This window comes from Centrocercus urophasianus, unplaced genomic scaffold (genome assembly GCF_019232065.1).
Source record: "Centrocercus urophasianus isolate 14NV4802_14NV808 unplaced genomic scaffold, USGS_Curo_1.0 seq_13, whole genome shotgun sequence".
In the NCBI taxonomy this organism is placed as follows: domain Eukaryota; kingdom Metazoa; phylum Chordata; class Aves; order Galliformes; family Phasianidae; genus Centrocercus; species Centrocercus urophasianus.
This window is the reverse complement of record NW_024884475.1, coordinates 43,873,954-43,891,798: the sequence shown is the minus strand read 5'-3', so window position 1 is coordinate 43,891,798 and position 17,845 is coordinate 43,873,954. Positions and strand designations below refer to the sequence as shown.

General features: G+C 39.6%; 1 protein-coding gene across 1 annotated transcript in view; it reads right to left on the bottom strand.

Annotated features, from left to right (window-relative positions):
* The window catches only part of MAPK10 (mitogen-activated protein kinase 10), an 89,462-nt gene that overhangs the window by 38,070 nt on the left and 33,547 nt on the right, over positions 1 to 17,845 (bottom strand). The window contains exon 2 of the mRNA XM_042812046.1: positions 3,232 to 3,303. Within this exon, the coding sequence (XP_042667980.1) occupies positions 3,232 to 3,297 (66 nt within the window). The 5' untranslated portion in view covers positions 3,298 to 3,303. The remainder of the gene's footprint in view (positions 1 to 3,231; positions 3,304 to 17,845) is intronic.

The following is a 17,845-nucleotide window of genomic DNA, read 5'->3' as shown; positions in this document are numbered from 1 at the left end:
CACAAGAGCTGAGATTTTAATGCAATAAAATATGTAATTCTAAGGGGCTGCTCTTGTAGTTAAAGCTGAGTATGTGGTTGAGTGTGATTTGGATCAGGGCCTATCTTTTTGGAGAAAATAAATTAAGAAGCAGCCTAAACTAGCTTTAATCCTCAGGGTATACATCTGAAGATATGAGGATCATGAAGAGCTGTTTGTGCAGCAGGTGCTGGAAGGACAAAACCCTGTTTCCTGTAATGACAGAGTAGTATCTCGTGCACTCTTGAATGACTCCTCTTCGGATACTGCCATGGTTATTTACCTTGGATTGGCTTCACCCAGTGTGGGAATCAAATGTTGTTTCTGCATTAGAGCAAGATTTTTTATTTCATGGTCTCCACCACCATAGTTCTTTTTGGGAGTCTTTTTACTTTACTTGGGGAGAGGTCTCTGATAGTTTGCATTCCCTATCCTCTTGATGAATCTTCCCCAGGAATGCATGTTCAGTATATACATGAAGTAATTTAAAATCATAGAGATTAGGTAGTAGGTTATGGGCACAAAGACTGCAGGTCCTGTCTGTCCAGCCTTCTGAAATACCTCTGAGCCTTACTGATATTTGGTATTGGCAGACAGGACCCGAGTAATGGAGAATTTAAGAAAGAGAAGATAAATAATTAGCAATAAACTTGTATAGCTAGCAACAATTTATGTCTAGTCAGCATGAATATATATGTAGTTTTTTGTCACACACATTGCAAAAAAATCCTGCACAAGATTGATCAAACCAGAGAACAAGTCATGATGTGCCCAAGGAAGCCCTGAAGAGGCATTGGGAAGGCCTGGCATCACTCCCCTTGGGGCTCTTTGTTTAACAGAGGAAGCGGCCTTTGGACAGAATGGAAGAAACTTTGGAGAGGACCACCATATCAGTGTGATAAGGAGAGTACTGAGACATCTTGGAAACAGGATTGTGACTGACTGGCGCAAGATAGTACATGAATCAACAAGTGTTAGAATGTAATTAACAAATGCAAGTCTTGGGTAAGATTGTGAATCTGGAGTACCCAGCCAATGGGAAAACAGGGGAGGGGATAGGCATGGGGGCACAAGGCACAAAAGCTGTACTAATGCGCCCACAGGTGTGCTCCAGCTTGTGAGATGCCCACCATTGCAATTGCAAATAAAATCTGTTTTTACCAGAGATACTGCCATGACGAAATTACTTGGATATTCCCAACACCAGTTACAAGAATTCATCCAAAATGTTGTTGATTTCATCGGATATTCTTTAACAAAAGCACTAATATGACATTAAGTACTGTTTGTGGCTATGACAGCTGGACTAGATGATCTTAGCTGTCTTTTCCAACCTTGCTCTATGATTCTATGAGCACTTCTTATTAAACTGGAGTATCAGCAGAAGATTAATTATAGCAGCATGTTTTGATTATTGACTAAATCAAGAACTGGGTACTGTTTGACAGAAAGCATTCACTGTACATTGTTGGGAATTGACTGATATCCAGGCTGAAGTAGCACTGAATGTAAGCAGGAAATGATAGAAATATCTTTCCTTGCACATGTAAAATAGAAATGTTTCTGTACAGCTCTTCTTTAATTTATGTAAAGGAAGAGGATAGTTAGCTGTGCAAAACACTGTATTCTGTACACTGAAAAGAACTTCTCAGTGTAGAATAGTGTAGAATCCCCTCCCCTTTTTTTTTTTTTTTTTTTTTTTTGCAATTTTCTCAAAAACTTTGGGGGGTGGGTTTTTTTTTGTTTTTCTTTTTCTTTTTTTTTTTTCCTCCCACAAGTAAGCTCTGTCTAAAAAATTACCTAAGCACTGTTTTGTGGGGGAAAAAAAAATTAAAAAAAAAATCCTTTCTTCTTCCAAAATTCTTTCTCCCTGGTCTGAAAGATATGTATTGTATAAGTTATATATAAAAATTTTCATTGAGGAGGATACTTCGGACTGTTTGTGCAGTCCACAGATCCAATTATCCAAACTGAGCCAAAAAAAAAAAGTGGAAGAATTAAACAAGTTAGAAAATCACATGCACACAGAGAATAGGAGGTAAGAAAGGACATAGAAGGCTGTTAAGCAGTTTTCCAAAGCAAATAGCCTAGATCCAACTAAATGCTGAAGCTTTTGAAAGTTCAAAGGTAGCCTTCCCAGCAGAACCAATATTTGGCACTACTGAGTTAAAAAAAACAGACAGTAAAATTTCCAATACACATCACTGTTTCACTTTAACTGCTTACATACAGCTCACAGCCTTCAGCTCTTCACTGTCTTTGACACTAGGTAAGTAACATAAAGGGCAGTACTGGTGTTTACTACAATTCCATTTTCAGGAACACAACATTGTTCTCACCTCTCAAAAAATGAAGACTGTTCCCTAGTCTCCCTCAAGAAGTCCAATAATGGGTTCCATCTCAAAGCAACAACATCACCACCAAAACCAAAAAACAAGAAATAATTCAAACGCAAAATGTTTCATAAGAAGTCAACTAAAAAATCACCTTGAATTCATACTGGAAAAACACATTCAGTGATTTGACATCTATGTATGTTAACTAACTTAATCTAACCATCAGAACCAAAAATTGGGCATAAAAATACAGTTTTCTTCAGCTCAAAGTTAGTTTGAGCTCTGTAGATTTTAAAGCACTGTGACTGAACAATTTCAAGGCTGATATCAAGTGCAGAATTGGCTATAGCACAGTCTCATGACCCCACAACCTGCACAGTATATTTTGTTCAACTGAGGACAGTACAAATCTCACACCAATTCAATTACTTTTTCCATACTCCCAGCAAATGCAGACTAATGGACAGAAAATTGTATTCATTGATTACAATGTAAAAACCTCTGTCTCACATAAAGAGATGGTAAGATAAAATAAATCTAATTCACATATTTCCATGAAAGCATTTATATAGGTGCAGTTATTTTGGATGAAGAATGTCTCATCATTAAGTTTATGGGAAGAACAGCCAAGACTTTTTGTTCTCATCACATCAACAGATATTTGGGCAAGCAAAAATCATTGAGAGCAAACGATGACAATCAAATTAAATAGAAATTTTCTGTGATGCATTTTTCTGGTTTTTATGTTTACTCTAATTCTTACAGCTAGTTACTCTCAATTTGCTACAGACATTTTCTTTTTTTTTCTATTAGCATAAATGTAAAAATAAAGTACAAGTGTATACTGTACCTTGTTTTACCTGTAAGGAACACACACCTGACAAAAGGCAATCTTCACATCCAGGGTAGGTTCACCACAATAGTACAACAAATGGCGGCTCATAAATACCTACAATTAAAAAGAAAATAAACATATAAATTCGTATGCTTGCTAACGTACCAGTACAGAACAGTTAGATGTGCATTTGGATCATGAAGCCACCCTCAGTTATTACCCAGCTCTTGAAAAGAACAAATTGCTTAGAACATTGCTAGGAATAGGCTTTAAAGTCACTCTAACACTCACCAACGCAACAGCTTCCAACAGGGCTTGCTTACGTCAGGAAGAGCTTTAGAGTAACAGAAACCATTAGCCCAAATTTTATCTTGTCACTTGTATATTCCTACAGTCTCACCAAATTCAAGTCAGCAGGTTGTATACAGTACAGGAGTGAGAAATAGTGTTGTGGGGAAGAAAGGAACAATCTCTAAGTTGCCAGTTACTAGGAAAATCAGAGAAGACAGAGAAACTAATTATTTCTCTGAGTAAGTTCACGGCCTACCATTTCATGAACAGTACACGTAGTTCTGCTCCTCATCTTAACATCTTACAACTTGGAAAGATGCAGAAAAGAGCAGGAACAATGCTCCAAAGCAGACACGAAACAATGGCATGGACTGATCTTTTTTAGTAAGAGAACTAATGGAGCATATGCTGGAGATCCACCAAACAAGTGGCACAGCAGCAGCAAGAAGCAGAACATTTCTTTTTCATTTTAAAGTAGACACAGTCTAGCATCAAATTAAGTTGTCAAGTACCAGCTTAGTATTACTATAAGGAGATAGTTCTTCACCTTCTGTTTCTTGAGACTGGAAAGCTTCCTGCCTCAAACTGCTGTAGATGTCTGAATCAGCTTCAGTTTTTATGCACTGAGACAAATTCACACAATATGCCTTCTGAATCTACTTACCTCAAAACTATCACCTCAAATTCAAGGCAATCCCAAGCTACTGTCTGCCACTATGTGCTCAGCCCACTGTTGTACACTGTCACAGCACCTGACAGTGGCCAATGAGGCCATATACTGGCCTAGACAAAACTATGTAACACATTATAGCTCTTCAAACGTTTTAAATTCTATAGCATCGCACTCAGCTCTGACCAATCAAAGCTTTCAATGTTGCATTCTCACATGGGAAATAACGTACAGAGATGTTATCAGGGAGCTACATCACAAGCCATTGGAGCATATTGATTTTCCACTTCAAAAAATAAAAAACAACCCCACTTTAAAATCACAATTGGAAACCAGCAACTTCTAGTGAAAAAGAGATGAATAATATAGAAGTCACAATTTTCTTACAAATATAAACTCATTACAGTAGCTAAAAATGCATCCATTACTCCATTAAGACATAATTCTGAAACTGAATCCCCATCTGTAGGGCCCCTCTGACATACACTGCTCTGTTATAGGAATTATAGCTAACTGTAACAGTAGATACTCCCAAATAAAACAAAACAAAGATCAAAACCACTGAAGCAACTTCAACTCTCAAAAAGTTAAGAAACAACAAGAAAGTATTCACTGATATCTGCAAACTTGAAAACGTCATGTATTCTGTGTGTTTAATTTTTAATGAATGAATGAATAACACTGTTATGAAAGCAAGCACAAGACCTTTCTGCTTCACATTACAGTGTCTGAGACTGCTGCCTCATTGCCCAGTGAGTCACTGCTGGAGCCTCACATCCGACAGAGGGTTTGTGTTAGAGCAAGAGGAAGAAACATACTTTTTTTTTTTTTTTAATAAGAAAGAAATAATTAAGAAAAAAGCTTTTAACATGAGTCATATGCTCAGTGGCTTGTGGAAAGCCAGTAGATAATCACAGTCCCACACTGTAAATATATGCTCTATGAAATCCTATTGGCTGGATGTACAATACTGCTCCAATAATCAATAACTGACATGTCATTAGTCAAAACACACCATATTCCACACAGTCTAACAACGGAAAGTGAAGAAAATAAGGGAGGGAAATCCAGTTCCTCACTGAATCTACTGTAAAGTTCTGCTGAGAGGATGAATTCTGCCCTGCATATGCATTATGACTCATAACACGGCCCCTCTGCTTCCCACCAGAATGACAATAGTAATCCAGAACAGAGTAATAAACTGGTAACATTTATGAGCTGGAAGACGTTTAACTATTTATTATGTTGTCCCTGCATGCAGCTACTGCTGTAAAAATAATAGAAGTATGATACGTTTCATTGGCATGGATCGATAATCACATTCCTCTGTACACAAGGTAGATCTAATGACTCACTTGGCCAAGAACGAGAACAACTCATGTTTGGGTTGTAAGACTGCACACCCAGAGCAAAAGAGACTTGAGTTTTCCACAGTGAATGCCTTTGCACATGGAACTTCAAGGAAATTTCCTTTGATGTTTTGTATGTATTCACATGTAACTTCTAGTTTCTTAACACAAAAATACATTCACATTCAACTACTCTCGATCATGCCTTGCCCACATAACAGATGAGGCAAAGTAAAGCAAATCAAGGTGAGATGCCAGGATAAGCACAGCACAAAGCAAATATCATACAAGAAGCTACTTAGAAACAACTGCATGTGCTGCATGTTGGGATCTGAGTGTTGTTTGGTGAGAGCATGAGTACCCAGTATCTCTTCAGCCCTACTTTTGACTCTATCTTTTCTGCCTTGAGCAAAATTATCCAAGGGGGTTGAACTGAACAATGTTGATGCTACAAGACATCTTGAGACAGCCACAGCTGGAATGAAGCTGAGTAGCTAGAGATCACAGCAGCAGAACAGAGAGAAAATAGGTCTGTGAATCATCAACAACACCGTAATATCTCACATTTTCATTGGGATCAAATTAGTTGTATGTCAGAACCTGTAAGGGCATTCAGCTCTCAGCAGAAAAAGTACCATGATCTAGTTTCAAAAAAATCCAAAGGAGGCACTAAAAATGTAGGATGGAAGTTGAAGAGGGCACATTAAAGGAAGTGACTGCCTGTACTTGAAACATGAGATAGGTTGGTTTTGTGAATTTGCCAGCTCAGAAGTTTACTTTGATCTTACTTCCCTATACTTCAGCTTACTCAGACCAAGGATAAAAAATAGATTGGAGGTGATTACCTACTAATAACAAAAAGCCAAACTTTTATTTTACTTAATTTTACTTCTTTTAGATATACATAGACAAAACATATAACATGACAACAGCAGAGGCTTGCTGAAAGACCTGCTTTCTCCTAAAATCCAAAGAGAAGTTCTCATAAAGGCAGCATCTTTGCTTTCTGAGTCACACATCTTCCCCTCACCAAAGGCAAGCATCTTCATCTTTCTTCACAATTAACACACATGGTAGTAGGATGTGTCTTCTGACTGCTCTCCTGCCAACAGCTCCTCTTCCAAAGCAAGTGGGCCTGTGATATGCCCAACATTCAGCCAGAAACTTTCCCTTTTCATTTTTCTACCACACCCATCTCCCTGGAGAAGGATTGCTTCTTTCTAAAGAGGAATAACTCACTACTATTCCAAAACTCTTGGAAAAGTGATGGGATTAAATCAATAATATTAGTATAATAGCTGAGAGCAGAGAGGAAGCAGGGTGATGACAACAGACAAAGCAAAGTAGAAGGACAACAGCAGTTCCAGCTCTCCCACATGTCCTCCCTGAGCTGAACCTGTCTGCTGCTCCCTGAGCTCCTTCCTCTTCTGACAGCTATGTGATGTTGATGAATGGTTTTGGGCAGTCTGGCTCCTAGCCTTTTGGCCTTGTCAGCATTTTTTCATCCCCACGCTGGATTTAGTTGACATTAACTAGCTTCTGGATCATACAAGATCTTCTGCTTGCTGTAGGTCTGTGAGGTGCTAACTTTGCTATATGGTCCTAGGAGCATCTCAGCACATGCTGTGTTGTCTATCAGCTTCTCTTCTCACCCATCCTTCACAAGATCTTGGGTCTCAAAAAAGCATCACAGGTACTCTTCAGGGAGCCTCCCTCCATGGCTACTTCATGTCTCCTCAGTAAGAGGCAACTTCCTTCTTCCCAGTGGACATCAACCTTGACCTGTCAAAGCATATTTAAGTCTTCCTGTGACAAATCTGAAAAACCCACTTGGAGCCTTATGACATTTCCATACAGTTTCTTAATTCAGAGAGACCAAGGAGCCAATTCACAGTGGTACCACTTGCCTCAGAACAGCCATGTGGGCAGGGTTCTCACTGCACAAAAAGTCAAAGCCTTTGGGTCAAACACAGCAACCAGAGACATAATTGGGTCCTTGAAGTGAGATGCTGCAGCTGTTGGATACATTTAAACTAGTGCTGATAGTGTTCACAAATAAAGTGCTCATCCCAGCCTGGTGCTTTCCTTACCAACTTCCACTTCCCTAAGGCCGTTCTGTTAGAAATGTTCATGTCCTACAGTACAGGGAAGGTAACAATTCCTTCACACTGCAATTTTGTAAACATCCTCATGTGGAAAAAAAAGTTACTAATATCCAATTTAAACATAAATAAACTGCAGCTGAAGAGATCATCCACAGAATTGCTTGCATAAAACATGGCTGGATTAACACATGGCAAGGCATAGCTGCAAGCAGAAAGACTTCAACAGAATTACAGAACAACTCCAACCAATAAGCTAGAAATCATTTCCAACCCCATCTGATGTGATAATCTTAGCAATACATGGAAATGCTATATTCATATAAAGAACCAAGCCCATCATTTTCTCATTATTTGGCATTACCAAACGGATAGACCATGTGTGTCATGGGCACACTGACTGCTCTCTACCTTCCACAGGGACATGGCTTTATACTCATACTACAAGAGACTGGATTTATTTGCTGTGATCTCACTGAATATCATTCATGAAGAGAAAGAGAACAAGCTAAAAATTAATGAAATTTCATCAACGTTTAATATGATTTAAATATATCCATACGTATCTTGTTCCACATCAGCTAAAGGGGGCAATGTATCATCGCAGCCGTCACAGAAAACCTTGCTGAAAAATAGTGATGTTCAAAACTGAACACCGATGAATAATTAATGTTTCCTGTTTTGAAAATGGAGTTTGACTCATTTCATCCATTTCCAGCACTGGAATCCCCCTCTCATTTGAAAATAGACAGTCTCATCACTGGTTGATCAGTGAGGAATGTCCTTGGGATCCCACTCCCTAAACTACGGTTTTAACTTCCCTGAAATTTGCCAGTTCACTTCTGTAAAAATAACACAGAAAACAGTAAAAAAGTGACAGAATGTTGTCAGTACACTACAGCTTTCTACTTAGCATCTAGGTGCCCCGAACCTATGAAATACTGGAGACTTGACCAAAGTCCTACAACATCATGATTTATATAAGGAGAGAGCAGCAATTTCTGATCCCCATTGCCATCACATTTTGGACATGTTTCTGTTGTGCTGGTGTGCTGCTTCAAGGAGGAAAGGCTGCACGTTGTTTAACCATTTCTTATCATTGCTGCCATTTATGACTGGGATGCAGCTGCCTGAATATCCTATCAAATTAGTTTTCAACACAAATTCTGCAGGGTCATCAGCAACTTTTACAGAACTTAATTTTTTGCTCATATATAATTTCAAGCACAGCAACAGAGAGCTTTCAGTATCAGTTTGAATTGCACCAACTGCTTGGCAAAAAGCTTCAGGACTTGACACAACAAGAACTGAAATTTCCAAGTGGATCCATAACAGAGAACAAGCCTGCATCTAGTAAGAAATGTTCAGTTTTTTTCTGTTGTCTGTGCTCTCTTTTAATTATTCTTGAAGTAACAGGGGAAAGCAATGGTGTGAATAAAGTAATTATTAAGGCTAAATACCAGCAGAAACAGCTTGCTAAAACAGCATCTGAAAATTCACAAGAATCATGCAAGCATTTCTACAACTGAACTCCTGGAAGAGAAAGCAAACGGGTACAGAATTTAAAAATAGCACTGAGAGGACTGCTGGAGGAGATATTTATGGGGAAAAAAAAAGTGAGAAAGAGAGAAAATAAAAAGAGCATTCAAACTGCAAAGATAGGGAACTGATAAGCTGGATTCTTTAGTGATCATGGCCAATAGGCAGAGGACAGAAACAGCTGAGCTTTGTCTGCCCTCTCTGCCAGTTCCTTAGTTGCTCTCTTGCCAATGTTTACAAGTTAAATTTCTACACTTGACAATAGCTGGTGTAAATACCCATGCAGTAGCTTTCAAAGCCAGGACAACCATCTAAGCACTTAGTTTTATCATTTAACCTGCTGCTGTAAGGTCTTACAGCAGGTTAAACGATCTTGCAGTCTCTTGTACTGTCTTTTCATTCAGAAATGAATGTCTCCATTCTGTGAGACAAATTCAAATAGAAAAAAAATCTAGCCACTTTCAGAGGCATGAAATTGGACTTTGGTATTGGAAGCAGCTCTGAACTAGCACAAGATGAACCTCCAGCAATCATTGTGCAAGAGCACAGCTACTGTTGTCAGCCAAAAATGAAGAAAATCTAATCAGAAAGAGATGAGCACAATGAAATGCTCATTGCTTGCCCACCAGGAAGTAAAAACAAGCAAACAAACCAGCTTTGCCATAATGGTGAAAGCAAATTTGTTAGCTGCAAATTCCACCTTCCCCCCCACCAATACTGTCACTTTGATCTGTTCTTTTCTTACTGGAAAAATTACAGAAAACAACTGAAGTATCCACTACACCACAGCTGAATAAATAATTCTTCCCTCTCAGAAACCTGTTTTCCTCTATTTCGGTCCGAAAATCAATATAAGGTTCTTCCTTGGATAAATGTCAGTGGTAAAATGTGTGAAGGTATATAACAAATCACATCAATGCTATTTTTAATACACTCCCAAGTCAGAGCACAACAACCAAACCTAATTCAAATTCAGTTAAATTTGTCTCCAGTGACAGCCTTGGCACAGTGCAACTTAACAACGCCATGCATTCGATGGAATAGGCAAAGAAAAATACTTCAGTACTCTCTATCTTAAGCAGTATGAATAAAATTAATATATTTTAAGTTACATACACTGAGCTCTAGTAGCTGGGAATAAGTTTTTAATACTTCAAATTGTAGGTAACTGGATCTCCATCTTACCATGTTGCTTTGTTGCACAAGTCAACTACTCCATCAGTGAAGGGTATGAATAAAACAAGTATATACCCCAGGCAAAACTGGAACTGTAACTCAGGAAGAAATGACATGAAAGGCCACGGTACTTTGATCCAGCCATTAGTCCTGTTTCAGAGCACCTTCATTTGGTGGCACCACGATACAGGGAACTGCAATTTCCATGAAAGTTTCATTTAGAGAAAACAATAGCATTGTTGATTTAAGAGAAAAAAAATTACAAAAACAAAACAGTATTGTGCAACACTTTTACTTATTTGATGTTAAGCTCTATTAGACTCTGTCCATGTTCATAATTTCATAGCAAAGTTGGTATGATTAGGATTATGGATAACTTGGTGAACTGCAGCAGCAGTGTTTATAATCATAACATAAAAAGCATAGTTTAACTGGTCATTGAACCCATCTGCCCAATCTGCACCTCACAGTTACTCAGAGAAGCAGCATAGAATCACTCTCCATTGAAAGAGACCTTGGTATACCTCTTGGTCAACCTCTCTGCTGAAAACATGAGATGTTGTTTCAGTTGGCTGCAAAGTCAGAATGCTTAGTGCCCTCCTTGGTTTGCATTTAAATATTAATACAGCAGCTACACAACTAAAAATATTATCATCTCTCACCTCTTCCCCCCAAAAAGCTTAGTTTCTATGATTCTGTGATTTGCATCACATGTGAGGAATTACGCAAGCTGAGAGTCTGCTTACTGTTGCATCTTAAATCATTGAATGGCTTGGGTTGGAAGGGACCCAAAGATCAAGTTCCAGTCACCCCACCACAGGCAGAGCCACCAATCTCCAGATCTGGTACTAGACCACTTCTCCATTCCAAAGTAGCAGCAGCTACAACAAAACATGATGTCACAAATCGGCTGCAACACAAAAACAATTCACTGTGCAGGAAAATCATTTGAATTTAGAGTGTGAATTTACTTTGCATGGTTTCCAGCTTCCAGCACACTGGAGCACATTTTCCATACCTCACATTAAATAAATCCTTTGTAATAATGTGCACAGTTCATCCACCTCCCAGGCTATTGTCTGCTTTCTCCTCCTACAGCAAGAATTACAGATTATCTTTGGTATAATTTACATTTATAAAAAAATGTGAATAGAAAGAGTTGGGTTGCTGTGCAATCAAATGGATGCACGAATTACGTTAGATTCCATGCTCCTCTGGGGAGTCTTTTGTCCTCTGGGATGACTACTGTGGCCAACAAATGCACTGCAGCAGGCAGCTGGTGAGACGTGACATTATAAAAGCACTTCATCCCTCGTTTGCATTCAGCAGGTTCAGACAAAGGGAAGCATTCAGATCCCTTTATCAATTTCCCATAAGTACATAGAGTTACATGCAGTAGCACAACAGAAGTGAAATGATTCTGCCATTTTCCTAAACTGAAATTCAATCTGCATAAACATCGGTTATTTAAGGACAAGAGGGAATGGCCCCAACTTATGCCAGGAGAGATTCACATTGGATGATAGGAAACATTTCTTCTCAGAAAGAGTGGTGATGCAGTGGCACGGGCTGTCCAGGGAGGTGGTGAAGTCACTGTCTCTGGGGTTTTCAGGAACAGTGGAGATATCATACTGAGAGACATGGTCAGAGGACATAGCAGGGCTGGGTTGTTGGTTGGACTTGGTGATCTTAGTGGCCTTTTCCAGCCTTAATGATTCCACGATTAAACAGAAAAACAGCAAGAAAAATGTCCTGATTTCCTTTCTGTGACTCCTTCCTGTTGCCTTGAGTCACAGGGTTCTGTCTTCAGTAAATAAGCATCAGAACAAATACTTCACATCAGCTGTCTTTGCTTTTGCTCACATACATAGATTGTGCCCCATGCTGCAGAATTTAAATTTAATTTATTCCCTGAAATAGAAGAGAGAAACATTTCAACAGATTATTGAGACTTAAAATTCAGTAGAGTCAATGCCACTCCAAAACTGTGGCTCATTTCATTTCCCTCTCACAGTCTTGGGCTGTCTAATTTACAGCAACATTTGATCTGCAGGCAGCATGCCTTTGTAATTCACAGTTGAAGTTACAATCTTCCAACAAAAGAATATTCAGTGAGCAGAGTTAAGTTCTGCCCCAGTGATTTTACACCTCCAGAAGCACTGAAAAAATTAAACTCAAATGGAACAAGCTTGGCAGAGCAGACATGTAAAATATACACACATTTGTGTTTGCCATGATTTCAGCACCCAGCACAACAGATTTGTGATGCTCCCCATACTGAAGCAAACTACTTATCCCCTTGTGTGAAGCATAAGGAATTTGAACCCATTCAGCACATTTAAAAATATTCTGAAATGTGTTTGGGGAGGGTTTTGAGCTTGTTTTTATACTGGCATGAGGCAAACCAACTTCATTGGAAATTTAAGTTCTGTATTCCTACCTGAGACTGCAGTCTCATGGAAGTGGAATATTTTGGATTTGTATCATGTTCATCTTTTCTACCAAAACCTCACACAAAAAGGTATGTCTGGGGGTGCATACAGCCTGCAAGTGCCAGCCTAGAGCCTCCCCTCCACCAGCCATAACATCCATCATTCCACTGGCTCCTGCTGCTCATTATTTGCTGCTAGAACTGTCAGAGAACTGTGATGCTGAGTGGTTTCATGAGACATAAAACGGAAATCTGACAAAGGCTTTGTTTGCATTCATCGAGGCAAAGCAAAAACCTCTCAACAAGCACAGAATGAATCTGTCTTGCACTGTGGGCTGCCATCATCTCTTTTACAACGCAAATTGAAAGTTGCATTGCTATTGATGTAGCATTTCAGTTACTGCAAATGGAGGGATAGGAGCAAACCTAAATATGATGACAACAGGGCTGTTCCCAACGTATCCAGTTCTGCATACAAGCTCTGCATCAGTCTTCCCAGGCTGACCTGGGAACAGTGCCCAGCAAAACATTTGGAACAGCAACACCACCTTCTCCACAGAATTACCAAAGCATTTATTTCATGCCAGAGCATCTTCAGATGATGTGTAGGGGACCACAGAATAGAAACTTCTCAACTGGTCTCATTTCCAGGCATTCAAGTTTATGTGGAGCCTACAATTATAGCTCCAGCAGGACCTACGAGGCTCACCTTATCTAGTCATATTATAACATTAATTTAATTTGCTACATTTAATTTTATCAAAGTTGGAAGAGGGGAAAAAAGTAGGCTACATAAGAAACACAAATGGTTTCTGATTTTCTGCAGCTGTTCTCAACACTGCTTAGCAGATGAGTTTAACACAGAATGTCAGCCAGAACTATCTTTAGTCTTGGTTAGTGTGTTGGCATGTGAATATGATTAATCATTCTTATCATGTTAATGTGCGGGTACTTAAAGATGAGCTGAGAAGAGTCACACTGTAATCAGTACTGCTAAATCATCTTTTGTGTTATCACTTAAATCATCATTATATTCTATTTATATTACAATACTACACAATCTTGAAGAAAAGAATGTTGCAAGTGCACAGAGATCATAACTGAGAAAATTTAAATACAGGTCAAAAGGAAAAACAGACAGATGTAAAAATGTGCATGAGGCTTGACAAGGGACCTGTAGCTGTGTCCACAGAAGAGAAGCAACACTGGAATTTGATTTAGAGGTGAAACTGCACTGTAAGATAAGTAACAAAGCACATCAGGTCTAAGAAAACAACCAACACTGTCCAGGCTCACAGCTATTATGCAAAATGACATATTAACTCACAAACCAGGATTTATAAGGTTCATGGACTACTCAGACCAGCAGTAATCCTGTTTATAAGGCTCACACACCTCTTCTTTCCTGCTTCCCCCCCCCCCCCAAATGAATGAAGGTTTTGCACACAGTCAGTTCTCCCTCACAATTTACTCAAAACAAACTGCAGCTGCAAAGAGAACTAACTACAAAACACAGAGTGTTTCTTCTCGTCCTATTCTCCTCTTATTACTATATTTGCATTTTTAGAGTGTGTGAGTGACTGCAACCTGAATATTTCACAAATGTGTCTCACCTCTGTAGTAGCTCCTCTCTTCTGTGAGGATTTTCATTTTTACAAAATCTGTTTTTATCACTAATTGGCTGCCCCCATGATGCCTTACTAGCATTGTGACATGCTAATGGTGAAGTCTTATATTTTGCAGAGGTGACTTGTAGCTGTTCTGAAGTTCTCCCTGGGAGAACAGCCCATTTGGGGTCACTACTCAACAAACACTGCTTGACCAAATTCCACCTCTGAACCAATGGCAGTCTGAAAGAATCTTAAAGGTTGGAAAAGACCTCTAAGATCCCCAAGTCCATTCACCAACCCATCCCTATCATGCCCACTAAATCACATACCCAAGTATCACATCCATACATTTCATAGAAACATAGAATCATTAGGATAGGGAAAGAGCTCTAAGATCCCCAAGTCCAACCACCAATCCATCCTCACCATGCCCACTGACCGTGCCCCTCATTGCCGCATCTCCACGGTTCTGAAACACCTCCAGGGAAGGAACTGCACTATCTTCCTGATACCACACCAGCCTGTACCACTGCATCACCACTCTTTCTGAGAAGAATATTTCCTAATATTCAACCTGAAACAACATTATCAATGGAGTTACAAACTTGCAGAATATCAGCACTATTGTTTGTAACAGTCAGTAAGTGCAATGGCTCATTAACTCCAGGTAGAGAACATTTCTGCAGCTCTTTGAGAACAGAAAACAGTCCAAAGAGCAAACAAACATGCAGTATCTTGTTTCTTAAGTGTGCCGTTATGCAAGAATAAGGTGTCCATAGTCTGGATTGTCCATATGTACATAACAAAGAGAGAAAATTTCTTGTTTGAAGAAATGAAGAACCCTTCTGAGGAAAGGTTCTGCACAGTCCTGAAAGAGTAAAGTCAGCATCAACACATACCAACAACCCCAACAACATAAGATAAAACTTTCCTTTCATTCCTTACAGATTGCATTATGCTGCTCTTACTATTTGGACAAATTCTGATATTCCTGTTAGCAGAACTATAGGAGAAGCTGTTGAGAGAGACAGTAGTAAACAAGTCAGTCTATATTGCAGCCTGACAACAGGATATTTTCCTAACTGTTCTTCACACTGGAAGATGCCTTTACAATCTATATTGCATTCAGTAGAGCCATTCTGTTTACTATGAATGAAAGCTGTACTCCCCAGAATGCTGGTCTTACAAAGACAGAAAAGAATTCATAGAAAATAAATCTACTCTCAGCCAAATTAACCACAGCTAGAAAGGTTAATTGGGGTTATGCCCACCTCTGTAACAAACCTGTCAATGTTATCTATAAAGTAGTTGGAGAGCTTTGTTAATGAAGAGCTGTATGTATCATATTCTCTAGCACCAGTTACCTTACACATGCCAAATAATATTTTAAGCAGCTGCTGCTGCACTCAAAATACTGCCGTGTGATAAAGCACAGGTCTCATCCACCAAACCAGGACAACTCCGTATGTCACTTAGGTCAAGAAGCTTTCTTATCCACTTTGAAATAAGCAGAGAAATCAGTGCTATAAAGACCTGATCTACTGGCTCCATAGCCTTTTTATCTACCATATTTGCATGTGGTTTAACAACACAGTAAATACCTCTGCAAGATCATTTACCCTTCAGTTTTCATTGCCTGCAAGACACAGCTTACTAATCAATGCTTTTACTGGTTTGTTTGTTTAAATAAGTCATCAGTGATACTTCATAGTGAAGCACAGTAGTAATCAAGATGTGTCCCCTGTGGGATGGGTGCCTCTAAGAGAGCTCAGAGGACATCTCTGGAGGACAAATCTGACAGCAGAGAGTCCCTGACTGCAGCACATCCCTCTGTGTGAGGATGGCCCTAATATTCCCCACAGCATCTCAAGGCTCAGATGCCAGAAAGCAACTGCAATGCTGTCCAAATGTAGTAAACCTCACCAGGAACTTAAGAAAACAATCTCTCTGGCATGGGTAGGACAGGGAAGAATGTCAGAACTGGAATAAGATGAGAGAAACAACCAAAGAGTGAAAATTCAGAGTGCTAATTCAGATCTGCCACATCATACAGGGAGAAGAGACTTGAGGCTTACTTTAGACCATACAACAGTATCCAGGTAGGGCAGACTGCCCACAGAATAGCGTGATGCCCTACTCCAGGCCAGTCTCTCAAAGTAGCGTTGTTTTGATCTCATGTTAATGCAAGGGATGTTCACACATCCTCTGTAACAAGCAAGCCTCTGTAACACAGACCATCTTTTTGACTCTGCTCTTGTACTGTTGACTCCTGTAATAACTTTAATGAAATTCCACTCTTACGAAAGAGATGCAGGTGCACAGAAGGAGTCACTAGTCCTGCAAACATCTCTGATGATTCAGGGTGCCAATGCAGGGAGCAATGTAGTATGCTGCTTTCAGCACTTGCTTGCAACACCTCTTTCCTCCAGAAGCATAACGCTTTCATCAAAGCTGTGTTACTGTATATTTCACTTGTTGGCTACACCATACATTAATTCACAGACATTGCAGAGCAATCTCTCCCTTCCCCTTCTTTGAGGAATATTTCTCTTAATGGAGATTTCTCTAAACCAGAAATTGCCTTTTGAAACATGACAACTCATTGTATCGCTTGCCTTCATCTCCTTCAAATTCTCATTCAAATCATTTACTATCACAGTTCCAGCTCCTTTCCCTCTGCATACACCAGTTAATCTCTCCCAGTTGCTCAGTGAGAACATCAGCGTTTTATTTGTAGCAGAAGCCCTCACCTCAAAGACACACTAGAAAAAAGAACTGAGCCCACATTGAGGATGCTGTTCACCACATGACTGTGGATTGATCCAGAGAGTCACAGAGGACACCCAATCCACTCATGGAGCAGCTGGCACTCGCTGCTCCTCAACCCATCAGTCCCAAAGAACAGTCAGCAGCAGGGTACTGGAGAAACCTCCACCCCTCCTTATGCAGGATGTGCTGTATTGTGCTGTGAGGAAAAGTGGTGTTGCACAAAGGAAATTCATCATATGCATCAGCAATAATGAGCAGAATCTATAAAATGCTCATCCAAGTGAGACCAACACCTCCAATTCCTGATCAGAAAAGTGTATTAAACCTCACTGAAAAACACTTCCATTTCCAAGACATATCTGTGGATTCCTGCCTAGCACCCTGGCTACATTTCAACGAGGATAAAAATAAAATGTCACGTACACCAGCACAGCCTCACTGTGGGAGCATGGCTAGGGATGGGTTTCTGGAGCAGAACTTCTCACAGACACGCAGAGTCAATAGAGCACACTGCAGCTGTTGCTGCTGATAGGAGGGATACCACATTTACAAGAAGTAAACTTACAAGGGGAAGGGAGAAAAGCAGTAAAATGACTACTTAAAGTTCACCACATTCACCAGCAGCCTTTTCCTGACACATTTCAAGGTCATAATGGAAAGAATTTTAAAACTGACCACCATCAGTTTCATCATGACTCTAAATAATCATCAGCAACAGC